Raw genomic sequence first — 18,038 nt, 5'->3', positions numbered from 1 at the left:
GTGCAAAGTAGTCATCAAAGGAAAAGGTGGCTACTTTCAAGAACCTAGAATATATGACAATTTCAGTTGTTTCACACTTTTTTGTTAAGTATATAATTCCACATGTGTTAATTCATAGTTTTGATGCCTTCAGTGTGAATGTACATTTTTCATAGTCAAGAAAATGCAGAAAAATCTTTAAATGAGAAGGTGTGTCCAAACTTCTGGTCTGTACAGTATATATATATATATATATATATATATATATATATATATATATACATACATATACACAGTCATGGCCAAAAGTATTGACACCCCTGCGATTCTGTCATATAATGCTCAGTTTCTTCCTGAAAATGATTGCAATCACAAATTCTTTGGTATTATTATCTTCATTTAATTTGTCTTAATTAAAAAAACACAAAAGAGAATGAAGCAAAAAGCAAAACATTGATCATTTCACACAAAACTCCAAAAATGGGCCAGACAAAAGTATTGGCACCCTCAGCCTAATACTTGGTTACACAACCTTTAGCCAAAATAACTGCGACCAACCGCTTCCGGTAACCATCAATGAGTTTCTTACAATGCTCTGCTGGAATTTTAGACCATTCTTCTTTGGCAAACTGCTCCAGGTCCCTGATATTTGAAGGGTGCCTTCTCCAAACTGCCATTTTTAGATCTCTCCACAGGTGTTCTATGGGATTCAGGTCTGGACTCATTGCTGGCCACCTTAGAAGTCTCCAGTGCTTTCTCTCAAACCATTTTCTAGTGCTTTTTGAAGTGTGTTTTGGGTCATTGTCCTGCTGGAAGACCCATGACCTCTGAGGGAGACCCAGCTTTCTCACACTGGGCCCTACATTATGGTGCAAAATTTGTTGGTAGTCTTCAGACTTCATAATGCCATGCACACGGTCAAGCAGTCCAGTGCCATAGGCAGCAAAGCAACCCCAAAACATCAGGGAACCTCCGCTATGTTTGACTGTAGGGACCGTGTTCTTTTTTTTGAATGCCTCTTTTTTTTTCCTGTAAACTCTATGTTGATGCCTTTGCCCAAAAAGCTCTACTTTTGTCTCATCTGACCAGAGAACATTCTTCCAAAATGTTTTAGGCTTTTCAGGTAAGTTTTGGCAAACTCCAGCCTGGCTTTTTTATGTCTCGGGGTAACAAGTGGGGTCTTCCTGGGTCTCCCACCATACAGTCCCTTTTCATTAAGACGCCGACGGATAGTACGGGTTGACACTGTTGTACCCTCGGACTGCAGGGCAGCTTGAACTTGTTTGGATGTTAGTCGAGGTTCTTTATCCAACATCCGCACAATCTTGCGTTGAAATCTCTTGTCAATTTTTCTTTTCCGTCTACATCTAGGGAGGTTAGCCACAGTGCCATGGGCCTTAAATTTCTTGATGACACTGCGCACGGTAGACACAGGAACATTCAGGTCTTTGGAGATGGACTTGTAGCCTTGAGATTGCTCATGCTTCCTCACAATTTGGTTTCTCAAGTCCTCAGACAGTTCTTTGGTCTTCTTTCTTTTCTCCATGCTCAATGTGGTACACACAAGGACACAGGACAGAGGTTGAGTCAACTTTAATCCATGTGAACTGGCTGCAAGTGTGATTTAGTTATTGCCAACACCTGCTAGGTGCCACAGGTAAGTTACAGGTGCTATTAATTACACAAATTAGAGAAGCATCACATGATTTTTCGAACAGAGCCAATACTTTTGTCCACCCCCTTTTTTATGTTTGGTGTGGAATTACATCCAATTTGGCTTTAGGACAATTCTTTTTGTGTTTTTTCATTTAAGACAAATTAAATGAAGATAATACCAAAGAATTTGTGATTGCAATCATTTTCAGGAAGAAACTGAGTATTGTGACAGAAATGCAGAGGTGTCAATACTTTTGGCCATGACTGTGTGTGTATATATATATATATATATATATATATATATATATATATATATATACACATATATATATATATATATATATATATATATATATATATATATACACTAGATGGTGGCCCGATGAATATGTATGTGTAGTGTATAGCACAGCCCACGCAGTACATTGCGCAGCCCACGCTGTATATTGCGCAGCCCGTTGTATATTGCGCAGCCCGTTGTATATTGCGCAGCCCACGCAGTACATTGCGCAGCCCACGTAGTATATTGCGCAGCCCACGCTGTATATTGCGCAGCCCGTTGTATATTGCGCAGCCCGCGCAGTACATTGCACAGCCCACGTAGTATATTGCGCAGCCCGTTGTATATTGCGCAGCCCACGTTGTATATTGTGCAGCCCATGTAGTATATTACGCAGCCCACGTTGTATATTGCGCAGCCCACGTAGTATATTGCCCAGCCCACGTAGTACATTGCGCAGCCCACGTAGTACATTGCACAGCCCACATTGTGTATTGCGCAGCCCACGTAGTATATTGCGCAGCCCGTTGCATATTGTGCAGCCCACGCAGTACATTGCTCAGCCCACGTTGTATATTGCACAGCCCACGTAGTACATTGCCCAACCACGTAGCATATTGCGCAGCCCACGTAGTATAAAGCACAGCCCACGTAGTATATTGCGCAGCCCACGTTGAATATTGCGCAGCCCACGTTGTATATTGCGCAGCCCACGTTGTATATTGCGCAGCCCACGTTGTATATTGCATAGCCCACGTGGTATATTGCCCAGCCCACGTAGTATATTGCTCAGCCCACGTAGGCAGCATGAATAGTAAAAAGTTGGTCACACAGGGTTAATAGCAGCGTTAACCGAGTGCGTTACACCGCGGTCAACGCTGCCATTAACCCTGTGTGAGCGCTGACCGGAGGGGAGTATGCGGGCGCCGGGCACTGACTGCGGGGAGGAAGGAGCGGCCATTTTCTTCCGGACTGTGCCCGTCGCTGATTGGTCGTGGCTGTTTTGCCACGACCAATCAGCGACTTGGATTTCCATGACAGACAGAGGCCGCGACCAATGAATATCCGTGACAGACAGAAAGACAGGCAGAAAGACAGACAGACGGAAGTGACCCTTAGACAATTCTATAGTAGATTTATTTATATATTATATACACACAGACATGTATGTATACACATATAAATGCACACATACACACATATACTGTATATCAATCCTAAAATTGAAGCTAAATGTTAGCAAGAGACAAGAACCTGGAGCTTTGGTTTTAAACTTATTTCCCTTTATTGAACTGTACTTTAGGTATTGCGAATCAGATAAAGTCACATTTATAAAGCAGACCATCCAGTTGCTGATTATATTCATTAGACCGTCCTCTGTGAACCGACAAATCCAATCAAAGCATTACATTTTTTTTTTTTTTTTTTAAGTGAAAAAAAAAAAAATCAAAAATAATAAAAAATGGAATAGACAGTTGCCAATCCATCACATCACAAAACACACAACTAAAAAAATAGCAATTAAATGATGCTGGAAAAGAAAACAAAAAAAAATAGGAAAAAAAAATAAAAATAATAATAACACTTCAAGCTTTGAACTATCAATATAATACAAGAAGCAACAAAAGACGACAACATTGGAACTGATTATTCTAACACTATAAATTCAGTCAGAAGCAGAAGCTCTAAAGAACACTAGTAAGAAGCAGGACAATAAAAATACTGAGCATGAAATACTTTTAATCTCTCCCATTAATATTCATTTCCAGCTGCTTATAATAGCAGCGCCTCATGGCCAAATCATTAGAGTTTTACATCTGGGTTGCAAATGACACTTTGATTGGATGTAATGTTCAAATGGTTTTCCCCACTGTGCCTCCGTCAAGTCTTCTGCGGAGAGAAGTCCTGTAGTGCCACCGGCTCACTGTGCGTGCTGGCTCAACGTGTGGTTCTAAAGAGACGAAGAAAGGAGAAATGCATGAGGGGCGCAATAATAGAAAGCGTGCCCATACCCTCCTACTCACTACCATTTATGAAGAGCTCCACATAAAAGCCTCTCGTTTATTACAAAAAAAATAAAAAACGAAGCCGGTAAGGAATGGCTGCCAATATGACACGGCCGTCTTTGTACCGGTGCTGACATGAACACACATCACATTTTGGTCCCCTTGTCCCAGCCTTGTGCTGCCACCATGCTCACAATTTGTTTAACAGGGACTGACATATTGGGTATACATCAAGTAAATATGGTCCTATAATGTATGACCAAAAAATGAGAGCGCAACCGCGACTCCACCAAACATTTTAAACCTACAAACGAACCGGAGTATACTCTCATAAGGTACAAATATAGAAGAAAATATATATATATAGAGCCAGACAGTCTACAAATAGTAATGTTCAAAGGTAAATATTTATTAGACACATAGCTCTTAATACAGTACAAAAGACGGCTAAAAAAAGCCCAAATGTTACAAAAACATGATAAGGCGACGAGGGAAAACACACATATATAAAACAGCGTCAGTCTACCGAAAAAAGTCCATCCCTATATGTAGGTTCAGGAAAGTGGGTTACAATCCGGCATCTCATAAACAAAGATAAAAAGTAATCACCCAGAGAGCCTCTGTGTATATGTGAACCCTAGCTGGTGACTCTAAAGTCACTACATTCATCGGACACTACATGCAAAGTGCTTACCCATGTGGGAAAAGGACAGGGAGAGACCACGGCAGGCTGAATGGAACGGCCCCAACGCGCGTTTCGCGACGATAGCTTCCCCTGAGGAAGCCATCGTCGCGAAACGCGCGTTGGGGCCGTTCCATTCAGCCTGCCGTGGTCTCTCCCTGTCCTTTTCCCACATGGGTAAGCACTTTGCATGTAGTGTCCGATGAATGTAGTGACTTTAGAGTCACCAGCTAGGGTTCACATATACACAGAGGCTCTCTGGGTGATTACTTTTTATCTTTGTTTATGAGATGCCGGATTGTAACCCACTTTCCTGAACCTACATATAGGGATGGACTTTTTTCGGTAGACTGACGCTGTTTTATATATGTGTGTTTTCCCTCGTCGCCTTATCATGTTTTTGTAACATTTGGGCTTTTTTTAGCCGTCTTTTGTACTGTATTAAGAGCTATGTGTCTAATAAATATTTACCTTTGAACATTACTATTTGTAGACTGTCTGGCTCTATATATATATATTTTCTTCTATATTTATGCTCACAATTTGTGCAGAGAGGAGGAGAAGAGAAATAAGTAACATCGGGAAAGGGAGAAAGTCGACCCTGGGTTTTTTTTTTATTTTTTCATTCTTTTGGCCGTGAAAAAAAAAAAAATCCCTTCTCATCACCTTCAGGCCGTTTGCCGTATTGTATCCTTTGTTCTCGGCAACAACTAGAGAGAAGGTTCCTTTGCCAGGAGAAAAGGAATTGGCAGAGATGAGGTGTTTACAGCCTAGAAATGCCTGAGCAGATCCAGATGACTTCCAAACCGCTCTACGGCAACACATTCACTTTGGTGATAACCTCTTCGGTGCCGATACCCGGACATATCAGGCAAAGGAACCACTGCTCGGCAAAGGACCCGGCGTGACGAGGGCAGGATAATCGCTTTCTTCCCTTTCGTCATGTTCGGGTTACGACTACGCGGAATTTCCAAATCCTGACACTTGCCTTAAATTCTACGTGTAGAATATTTAGCACCAATAAGATTCTGGCTAGGATGGTGAGGAAGGGACGCAAAAGTGGTCAGGAGGGGCATCGGAATACCTAAATTCTAGCTATACTAAACTTGTACTTTTTACACTAGAACTCCGCTCTGCAACTTTACGTTCTATATTCTTTGGACTTTCTGTAATTTCCACTAAAGCATTTTAATATTAAGTTAAAAAAAAAATAATAAAACCTGCACTCGGCAAAACCATCTTCTGGAAGGCATTGCTGCAAAGAGTGAGCACAAGAAGCACTTGGTAGAAGCAGGGTGCTATGATGGTGATAGGGAACAGCATGAGCATGACTATGGACACTATATTCACTAAATATATAAGCACTGACTGTAAGCGCAATGTGACAGTAATGTAACAGATATGGTGGATATATCATTGATGCAGCCACTCAGGGGCCCAAGAGGTAAGAGGGCCAATATTAGCTCCAAAGCAGGAGGAAAGGTCTATTATGATGAGGTTCTTGCACAGGGACCCCCTTCCGCCATTGCAATGTATACAATAAAAAAAGAATATCTCAATTTCGGTTTTGAGTGACCACTTTGGGCAGCGGTAGGGGTTAAGCATTTCCTCCATCCCGTACGTATGCATAAATTACAAGCGTAATCTGCAAGAGAAAGCTGATAGATGACACTCCATCATTGTAATGACATGCGCTTAATGAAAATTGTCTGGAGGAAATGGTTAACTAATGAACCTTCCATTCAGAGGGCTGTCTCTCCTGGGGAGCGGTGACCCCATTTAGGAGAAATGGAATTTCTTGGTGCTTGCTGTGCAGAAGAGTGACCACTAGATGGCGTACATAAAAGACCAACACTACGGTTATGGATCTCCCTATGTAAAGGGTGAACGTGGGGGCAAAAAATAGATATAAATTAATTAGATCCTACAGTTTCGGGACATGCGGTCTATTTTTAGAGGTCATCTTTAGGAGGCGTAATGCTCCATTTTTTTTATATTTGCGTTAATAAAATCTAAGGTTCTTTAGAGGAAAGAATATCTGCTCAATGTTTATTTATTTTACGCCGTATGTGACAGATACAAGTAAATTTCACGTTTACCATCGGCACATGATAAATCCATACTCATTTAACTGGTGTCATTTAGAAAGATAATGCCCAATCATCACTAGATCAGGGGTGAAAGCAGAACTACGGCATTAGGAATCTGTGCGGCTGCGGCATTGATTGCATTGGGCAGGTCAATAACGGAATGGTATGTGGCTCCAAATCTGATAATGAAGTGCTCAATAGGAACCCTGCTCTCTGGAACAATACAGGACCACGGCACGCTCAGCCAAACATGCCTGCTATTTATTACATTATTAATATCGCAGTCTCAGAAGAGACCACCAGGCTTGGGGGGAAAAGGAAAAAAGCAAAGGATACGTATAAGGATAAACTTATTTGGGTGTTTAAACGACAAACAATAAAGACAAACAAACCAACAATAAATGACAGTTGACTATGAAAAACAATAAATGAAAGTTGACTTTGAAAAACAATAAATGACAGTTGACTATGAAAAACAATAAATGACAGTTGACTATGAAAAACAATAAATGACAGTTGACTATTTATGAAAAACAAATGACAGTTGACTATGAAAAACAATAAATGACAGTTGACCATTTATGAAAAACAATACATGACAGTTGAACATTTAAAAAAACTAAAATGACAGTTGACTATTTTAAAAAACAAACAAATGACAGTTGAATATTTGTAAGCACACGGTATTTTATACACATGCACGGCATATATTATTATTTTTGCCATTTTTTTTCTAACGGGTGAATGAAAGCCGTGCTTGTTGCCCCTTTGCAGTCAGACACGCATATTTTTAGAGCAGTTTGACCGTCATCCAAGAGCCTAAGACTAACAGATGGCCTGTCTTAAAGCTTCATATGTTCACTAGTTTGCACTTCTGACAAACAGTAAATGTACTCGAGAGTCCGCCATAAACCGAGCTGAATGAATATTCTGCTGCTATTTAGTTAATACACTTCATTAGAAGTAATCAGCAATGTTTCACATAAAGCAGGTGTGCTGCTGGCTGGCGCCTCGCTGCGGGTCTGTGCGGAGCAGGCGGGCGCTGTATTGGCACCTTGCAAGGGCTTCATACCATAGATTTGTTTGGGATGAGCAGTTCTGGTGGTTTCATGGATAGAATAATATCCATCCAAAAATATCCTCATAACATCTTTTAGTCTGAGCGTATTTGTTTTTTTAATCTTTGTAATGTGAAAAAAACAAAAAAGGAATTCTGCTGGGGAAACACTGGATAACTATTGCTTTTTAGTGTAATTAAAACTTGGTCTTTAAAAGGGAATCCATCAGCATAAATGACTGTGCAAACCAAGCAGAGGCGCTCGCTGCACCCTAGGAGTGACCAAGCAGTTCAGTGTGCCTTCCCATCCATCTCCGCACTCTTCTTCCTTGATGACAGCTGTGGCTTGAGAAAGATACAGATGGTAGGAAAACAAGTAGGCGAGAAGGTGCACTGAAGCGTTTGGCCACACCAAGGGTGTACCAAGTACCTGTGATTGGTATGAATAGTTATTTTACAGGAGTTCCCCACTCTTGATAAACCCATTTTTTATTACAAGTGTCACATATCATCCTCAAACTGAATCTGCAGCAAAAAAATCAGAATTGCGCAATTCCCATTAATAGCAATAGGCCATCCATGTAATGCGTGGACATGCCGAGCCCTCCAACAAAGCAGCGTGCAATCTAAAGCCCCCCATACGCACTGATTGTAAGACTGTGGACTAATGTGCTCGGGGGGCATCCTGATAGGCGATGTCAGCGGAAAAAAAGGATCGGGCAGAGTAAATGTGTCTGATTATTTTATCAAGGGAGATGGGCTTAGTCCCCTCTACACATGTATGCTCATCCAGTATTAGTCCCCTCTACACATGCATGCTCACAAAGCTTAGTCCCATCTACACATGCATGCTCATGAAGGCTTAGTCCCCTCTACAGATGCATGCTCACAAAGGCTTATTCCCCTCTACGCATGCATGTGCAAAGGCTTAGTCCTCTCTACGCATGCATGCTCACAAATGCTTAGTCCTCTCTACGCATGCATGCTCATGAAGGCTTAGTCCCCTCTACACATCCATGCTCACAACTGCTTAGTCCCCTCTACACATGCATGCTCATGAAGGCTTAGTCCCCTCTACACATGCATGCTCATGAAGGCTTAGTCCCCTCTACACATCCATGCTCACAACTGCTTAGTCCCCTCTACACATGCATGCTCATAAAGGCTTAGTCCCTTCTACGCATGCATGCTCATGAAGGCTTAGTCCCCTCTACACATCCATGCTCACAACTGCTTAGTCCCCTCTACACATACATGCTCATAAAGGCTTAGTCCCTTCTACGCATGCATGCTCATGAAGGCTTAGTCCCCTCTACACATGCATGCTCATGAAGGCTTAGTCCCCTCTACACATCCATGCTCACAACTGCTTAGTCCCCTCTACACATACATGCTCATAAAGGCTTAGTCCCTTCTACGCATGCATGCTCATGAAGGCTTAGTCCCATCTACACATCCATGCTCACTAAGGCTTAGTCCCCTCTACGCATGCATGCTCATGAAGGCTCAGTCTCCTCTACACATGCATGCTCACGAAGGCTTAGTCCCCTCTACACATGCATGCTCATGAAGGCTCAGTCCCGTCTACATATGCATGCTCATCCAGTATCAGTCCCCTGTACACCTGCATGCTCTAGAAGGCTCCGTCCCCTCTACACTTGGACGCTCATCCAGTATCAGTCCCGTATACGCACTGTGAGGCAGTGACAGGTATTATATGCGAAGGTCGCTATGTGTCCCCCAGGATGCGCACAGAAGTGTATTGAGACCGCTGGAGTGTAGTGCAGTCACAGGCATAGCTGTGATTGCAGTGCAAAATAAAAGTGTTGGTCTTAGTCAGGCTATTTGCCCAAGGCAGAGTTAAGTAAACCGGCCATGGCCTTTTATTTTTGGAGTGGATGAGAGGATGGTAGTGGGTGGTCTCCTTCCTCTCGGCCAGGTCTTCCGAGTGGCCTATGGCTACAGGTTCCTTGTAAAAACCCTGTAGCAAAGGGTTGGGTGTGTCAGTTTGGAGTCTGCAACTTGCAGAGCAGGTGACTCTGCAAAACTCAGCCTGTGTGAGGTAACACAGAGCCAAGCAGAGCGAACGCCTGGCACTCCACAGCGTGATACGGTGGTGCAGTCGCCCACAGCAACCGGTCTTGGATGCAAACTGTCTTGCTTCCCGGCTGCAATCCGGAGGATACCGTGTGCTTTTTATGTTGTGAGTTTTGACATTAAACTATGTTTACGTTGAACTTTCCTGGGTCACTGCCTCATCACTGCAAAGTGTGGACATGGCTGCACTACAACATGCATGCTCACAAAGGCTCAGTCCCCTCTACACATTCACACTCATCCAGTATCAGTCCCCTCTACACATTCACACTCATCCAGTATCAGTCCCCTATACACATTCATTCTCACGAAAGCTTAGTCGCCTCTACACATGCACACTGATCCAGAATCAGTCCCCTGTGCACATGCACACTCATTCAGAATTAGTCCCCTATACACATGCACGCTCATCCAGGATTAGTCCTCTATACACATGTATGCTCATCCAGGATTAGTCCCCCATACACCTGCACGCTCATCCAGGATTAGTCCTCTATACACATGTATGCTCATCCAGGATTAGTCCCCTCTACACATGCACGCTCATCCAGGATTAGTCCCCTATACACATGCACGCTCATCCATGATTAGTCGCCTATACACATGCACCCTCATCCAGGATTAGTCCCCTATACACATTCACGCTCATCCAGGATTAGTCCCGTATACACATGCACACTCATCCAGGATTAGTCGCCTATACACATTCACGCTCATCCAGGATTAGTCCCCTCTACTCATGCACGCTCATCCAGGATTAGTCGCCTATACACATGCACCCTCATCCAGGATTAGTCCCCTCTACACATGCACGCTCATCCAGGATTAGTCCCCCATACACATGCACGCTCATCCAGGATTAGTCCTCTATACACATGTATGCTCATCCAGGATTAGTCCCCTCTACACATGCACGCTCATCCAGGATTAGTCCCCTATACACATGCACGCTCATCCATGATTAGTCGCCTATACACATGCACCCTCATCCAGGATTAGTCCCCTATACACATTCACGCTCATCCAGGATTAGTCCCGTATACACATGCACACTCATCCAGGATTAGTCCCCTCTACACATGCACGCTCATCCAGGATTAGTCGCCTATACACATGCACCCTCATCCAGGATTAGTCCCCTATACACATGCACACTCATCCAGGATTAGTCCCCTCTACACATGCACGCTCATCCAGGATTAGTCGCCTATACACATGCACCCTCATCCAGGATTAGTCCCCTCTACACATGCACGCTCACCCAGGATTAGTCCTCTATACACATGTATGCTCATCCAGGATTAGTCCCCTCTACACATGCACGCTCATCCAGGATTAGTCCTCTATACACATGCACCCTCATCCAGGATTAGTCCCCTATACACATTCACGCTCATCCAGGATTAGTCCCGTATACACATGCACACTCATCCAGGATTAGTCGCCTATACACATGCACCCTCATCCAGGATTAGTCCCCTCTACACATGCACGCTCATCCAGGATTAGTCCTCTATACACATGTATGCTCATCCAGGATTAGTCCCCTCTACATATGCACGCTCATCCAGGATTAGTCGCCTATACACATGCACCCTCATCCAGGATTAGTCCCCTCTACACATGCACGCTCATCCAGGATTAATCCTCTATACACATGTATGCTCATCCAGGATTAGTCCCCTCTACACATACACGCTCATCCAGGATTAGTCCTCTATACACATGCACGCTCATCCATGATTAGTCGCCTATACACATGCACGCTCATCCAGGATTAGTCCCCTCTACACATGCACGCTCATCCAGGATTAGTCCCCTCTACACATACACGCTCATCCAGGATTAGTCCTCTATACACATGCACGCTCATCCATGATTAGTCGCCTATACACATGCACGCTCATCCAGGATTAGTCCCCTCTACACATGCACGCTCATCCAGGATTAGTCCCCTCTACACATGCACACTCATCCAGGATTAGTCCCCTCTACACATGCACGCTCATCCAGGATTAGTCCCCTATACACATGCACGCTCATCCAGGATTAGCCCCCTCTACACATGCACTCTCATCCAGGATTAGTCCCCTCTACACATGCACGCTCATCCAGGATTAGCCCCCTCTACACATGCACGCTCATCCAGGATTAGTCCCCTCTACACATGCACACTCATCCAGGATTAGTCCCCTCTACACATGCACGCTCATCCAGGATTAGTCCCCTCTACACATGCACGCTCATCCAGGATTAATGCCCTATACACATGCACGTTCATCCAGGATTAGTCCCCTATACACATGCACGCTCATCCAGGATTAGTCCCCTTTACACATGCACGCTCATCCAGGATTAGTCCCCTATACATACATGCACGCTCATCCAGGATTAGACCTTCTACACATGCACGTTCATCCAGGATTAGTCCCTATACACATGCACGCTCATCCAGGATTAGCCCCCTCTACACATGCACGCTCATCCAGGATTAGTCCCCTCTACACATGCATGCTCATTCAGGATTAATCCCCTATACACATGCACGCTCATCCAGGATCAGTCCCCTATACACATGCACGCTCATCCAGGATTAGTCCCCTCTACACATGCACGCTCATCCAGGATTAGTCCCCTCTACACATGCACGCTCATCCAGGATTAATCCCCTATACACATGCACGCTCATACAGGATTAGTCCCCTCTACACATGCACGCTCATCCAAGATTAGTCATCTATACACATGCACGCTCATCCAGGATTAGTCCCCTCTACACATGCACGCTCATCCAGGATTAGCCCCCTCTACACATGCACACTCATCCAGGATCAGTCCCCTCTACACATGCAGCCTCATCCAGGATTAGCCCCCTCTACACATGCACGCTCATCCAGGATTAGTCCCCTCTACACATGCACGCTCATCCAGGATTAGTCCCCTCTACACATGCACACTCATCCAGGATTAGTCCCCTCTACACATGCACGCTCATCCAGGATTAGTCCCCTATACACATGCACCCTCATCCAGGATTAGTCCCCTCTACACATGCACACTCATCCAGGATTAGTCCCCTATACACATGCACGATCATCCCGGATTAGTCCCCTCTACACATGCACGCTCATCCAGGATTAGTCCCCTCTACACATGCACGCTCATCCAGGATCAGTCCCCTCTACACATGCAGCCTCATCCAGGATTAGCCCCCTCTACACATGCACACTCATCCAGGATCAGTCCCCTCTACACATGCAGCCTCATCCAGGATTAGCCCCCTCTACACATGCACGCTCATCCAGGATTAGCCCCCTCTACACATGCACGCTCATCCAGGATTAGCCCCCTCTACACATGCACGCTCATCCAGGATTAGTCCCCTCTACACATGCACGCTCATCCAGGATTAGTCCCCTCTACACATGCACACTCATCCAGGATTAGTCCCCTCTACACATGCACGCTCATCCAGGATTAGTCCCCTATACACATGCACCCTCATCCAGGATTAGTCCCCTCTACACATGCACACTCATCCAGGATTAGTCCCCTATACACATGCACGATCATCCCGGATTAGTCCCCTCTACACATGCACGCTCATCCAGGATTAGTCCCCTCTACACATGCACGCTCATCCAGGATTAGTCCCCTATACACATGCACGCTCATCCAGGATTAGCCCCCTCTACACATGCACGCTCATCCAGGATTAGCCCCCTCTACACATGCACGCTCATCCAAACCAAGTCATAGTTTACAAATGGTAATTAAAAATTAAGTCCAGAGAGAAGATACAATGTGTACACGGACATGTGCAAACTGCAAGAAATGGAGTCTGTAGAGAGACTAGCCATATATCTAGCAACTGATATAATCTCGTATCTCATGCTTTAAGATGTAGAAGCCTAGCAACAGCCGGATAGATCTGCTTTATGGACGCCGAACAATTACCGCACATAACAGACTCTGTGTGGGAGGGTAAAGTCACTTCGCAGATTTACTTATTTCCTGAACAGAATTCCTTTTACTTTTGGGTAGATTAAAGAGAGCTGTAAGAGTCACCAAATCAATCTTGAACAAACTGTCAGCACTTGCGTAAGTTTTTATTGAAGAATTGCTCACTCTGACCAGTTTGCTTCTTCATCCCTCCCTAACGTGACTCTTACGTCCTGATTGGTGGGCCGGCATTCAAGAGGACGACTGGGGCTATTTTAGATCCATATTACCAGTCCTTTCAGGAAGCATTTTCAGCAGACTCATTATCAGCAGAGGCAGGATTACAATAACAAGTAATACCCCTATACACAGCTGATAACACAGGATCCACCGCTCACAGCAGGCAATGTCACATCTGATCCTGCTCCCCCCCTTCTAGGATGACCTTTTCACCCGCTTATTAGACACCTCAATACATAAGATAGTCAGTCTATTGCTGCTAATGTACATGTGCATTTCCTGAAACAACAGGAAGTGTCTAGAATAGCCTTGTGCCAGTGTGAAAATTGCAAGATTTCTAATTAGTACTTTTAATAAAGATCACCTATGGGAACAAAAAAAAAATACCAAAATTTAAAAAAATAATAAATAAAAATATACATGTGACACAGATTTGAGCAATTTAAGCAATAGTTAATCTTATGGCCTTTCTGACATTTCAGGGCGTTTTACACAAAACGTTAAGAGATAAGTATTAATTGGGGCATCGTCACATCAGCGCCGGTGGCAAGCCAGATCAGAGAATACATTCCTTTACGTTCAACTGGAAAAAAAGGGGTAAAACAGGCGTGAAGTGTCAGTAAATAATCCCTGCTGTGTTCAGAAATGCATTAAATACACAGTGAGACGGCCTGTCTGGATGATTACGCATCTCTGTCCTCATTCATGTTACCGCAGCTCTAAACGGTTTCCTCCGCTCGGCGACAAGGTAAAGGCTTTATGCTCCATAATTACCAGTGTAATGGTGACCTGGAGGCCACTGCTGCCGTCACGTGAGGCACCGATTCATGGAAAATATAATAAGGAACAACAGAAGAACACTACTAGCTGAATGATAGTCAATGAAATTACATGGGAATCCGCCATCAGGCCACCTGATCCGAGAGCTGCGTCATGTAGATAAAGAGACCCTGATTCCAGTGATGTGTCACTTACAGTGATTTTATGAAAACTACAGAATCAGCTGGAGATCATCACTAGAGGACTAGTAATTCCACAACCACGCCCCCACCACTGATTGGCAGAGGACTAGTAATTCCACAACCACGCCCCCACCATTGATTGGCAGAGGACTAGTAATTCCACAACCACGCCCCCACCACTGATTGGCAGAGGACTAGTAATTCCACAACCACGCCCCCACCATTGATTGGCAGAGGACTAGTAATTCCACAACCACGCCCCCACCACTGATTGGCAGAGGACTAGCAATTCCGCAACCACGCCCCCACAACTGATTGGTAGAGGACTAGTAATTCCACAACCACGCCCCCACCACTGATTGGCAGAGGACTAGTAATTCCACAACCACGCCCCCACAACTGATTGGCAGAGGACTAGTAATTCCACAACCACGCCCCCACCACTGATTGGCAGAGGACTAGTAATTCCACAACCACGCCCCCACCATTGATTGGCAGAGGACTAGTAATTCCACAACCACGCCCCCACCATTGATTGGCAGAGGACTAGTAATTCCACAACCACGCCCCCACCATTGATTGGCAGAGGACTAGTAATTCCACAACCACGCCCCCACCACTGATTGGCAGAGGACTAGTAATTCCACAACCACGCCCCCACCATTGATTGGCAGAGGACTAGTAATTCCACAACCACGCCCCCACCATTGATTGGCAGAGGACTAGTAATTCCACAACCACGCCCCCACCACTGATTGGCAGAGGACTAGTAATTCCACAACCACGCCCCCACCATTGATTGGCAGAGGACTAGTAATTCCACAACCACGCCCCCACCATTGATTGGCAGAGGACTAGTAATTCCACAACCACGCCCCCACCACTGATTGGCAGAGGACTAGTAATTCCACAACCACGCCCCCACCATTGATTGGCAGAGGACTAGTAATTCCACAACCACGCCCCCACCATTGATTGGCAGAGGACTAGTAATTCCACAACCACGCCCCCACCACTGATTGGCAGAGGACTAGTAATTCCACAACCACGCCCCCACCATTGATTGGCAGAGGACTAGTAATTCCACAACCACGCCCCCACAACTGATTGTCAGCTTTCTGTCTATGCAGAGTGCACTCTTGTTACGTTTGGAACGACCTCTTTAAAGAGATGATTATTATTGAAAACTGTCCCTTTAACTGCAAGAGCATTTTCAGAGCCAGTGACTGGAGAAATACTCTATTTCTTGATCAACCATTACACATCCATCTGTCCCTTAAAGTGGCAGAACATTTTTAGACAGCCGTCTCCAAAGGAGAGATTAGCTCTTTCCCCTGGCTTTCCTAAGCACGTGTCAATAGGAAAAGTAGGGTACCGATGCATTTACGCTGGCTGAATATCAGGAACAAGCGTTCAGATAAGTGGCCCATGTAAAAGGTTTCCAATCATACGGCGAACGATGATTGCTTAGTCATCGGCTGAAATTGTTTTTTTTTAGCTTACTTAAAAATCATCACTCGGCAGCACATCAACATGTGCTGCCGAAGACAGTAACAGTCTATAGATTGTTCAGAAATGATAAGAAGTGTGGTCGACCTGTAAGAACAGGCTATTGTAGGACCACCAGTTGTCTACTATGTATCCAATTGGCAGTCGATTAACCCTGCTGGTAGGCTAGCCTAAATACACCCTAAATTGCTGCAAAACATCTGTGACGGCGGCATGAAATGTGCGAGTCTCGTCAGCAGGGAAAACGGACAGGAGAAAAATATTATAAGCCATAAAGTGTCCGTGTAAAGTGTGAATAAGCCCTTAGAATGGAGATTTCGGTTAAACAGGATATTTGTAAAATGGTTTTTTTTCTGCGTATTTTTTTTTTTTTACTTATTTATATAGAACATAAAAACTGCTGCAAAAAGCCGAAATTAGAGACTAAACAACAAGAATAAAATAAAAATAATAGCAATAATAAATATTTCTCCAAATGGCTGCCCAATACTGTTTTACCTTTATTCTTAATGAAGACCCCTGTCCGCGGCCGGCGGCTTTTCTGGTCAGTGCCTTCAATTGGAATGTAAATGCGTCTACTAAATATTTAACGTAGGGACAACGGCGGTAATAAGTCTTCCTAGCATTATGCTAATGTAACAACATCATTTCGATGTCATCCTGCCTTCCAAGCAAATGCAACCAAATTGCAGTTAAGCCTGAATCAATTCCGTAAACCGCGGCAAAGCATGTCAGAGGGCATTACAGGAAACATACAGCACCTAATGGATTTAACCGTTCTGCTGCATTGCTGGGGTACAGCAATTGTCCTAATGCAAGAAAACGGGGTAGAAAACGTTACAACTTCCCCCTCCTTCAATGCATCATCGCCGTTTTGTATTTGATCGGTAATGTTTGTCAAATAAATAAAAAAAATACTATGTGAAAATTTACGCAAATTTTTGGCAGAAGTCCATGCCCCAGGCTGGGAATACAGAAGTCTATCCTTTGTTTTCCACTCAAAAAAAAAAAAAGCTTCTCCGATAAGGGCGACGTTGAATGATTTCGCTTGGCTGACGAGCTGCTTACTTTATAGGACTGCGGAGCAAATATAACATTTAACAAAAAAAAGTACGTTAGATTTTCGAAAGCCACTGGAAGCGTCTTCAGCTGCCTTGGGAAATGTTCCTCACCACAGGGTTTTCAATGCAAAAAGTCTCAAGAGAGGGCTGACACAGAGAGAACTGAGAAAATCAGAAAACAAGGTATGACTGACGCCGAGCGCACCCAACAAAGGAAGAACGGTGCAGTGTGATTGCCGGGGGATCGAGTTTTACGAATGGATGTCAATATCAACTTCCCGCAATTTTACTCCAAGATTTTTTTATCTACAGTAAGAACATGTTACAGAAGCTTCTTAGTCACTAATATAATGCAACTGCTATAGCGGAAAACCACACCAGCTGTCAGGCATCAGGACCACAATGTGGAAATATCGCCAGCACTCGAGAATTTTGTGTCCTCGCAGCCATCAGGTCTTCTCTTCAAGTTGAGGAAAA

The 18,038-nt window shown here is 44.3% G+C and overlaps 1 protein-coding gene across 1 annotated transcript in view; it reads right to left on the bottom strand.

The window, feature by feature from the left end:
• Positions 1-3,176: 3,176 nt before the first annotated feature.
• The window catches only part of ZNF423 (zinc finger protein 423), a 280,738-nt gene continuing 265,876 nt past the window's right edge, over positions 3,177-18,038 (bottom strand). Inside the window, exon 8 of the mRNA XM_069738512.1 lies at positions 3,177-3,866. Coding sequence (XP_069594613.1) covers positions 3,837-3,866 — 30 coding nt within the window. The 3' untranslated portion in view covers positions 3,177-3,836. The remainder of the gene's footprint in view (positions 3,867-18,038) is intronic.

This window comes from Ranitomeya imitator, chromosome 9 (genome assembly GCF_032444005.1).
Source record: "Ranitomeya imitator isolate aRanImi1 chromosome 9, aRanImi1.pri, whole genome shotgun sequence".
Taxonomy (NCBI): Eukaryota; Metazoa; Chordata; class Amphibia; order Anura; family Dendrobatidae; genus Ranitomeya; species Ranitomeya imitator.
The sequence above is the reverse complement of the archived record's forward strand: the minus strand, read 5'-3'. Positions and strand labels throughout refer to the sequence as shown.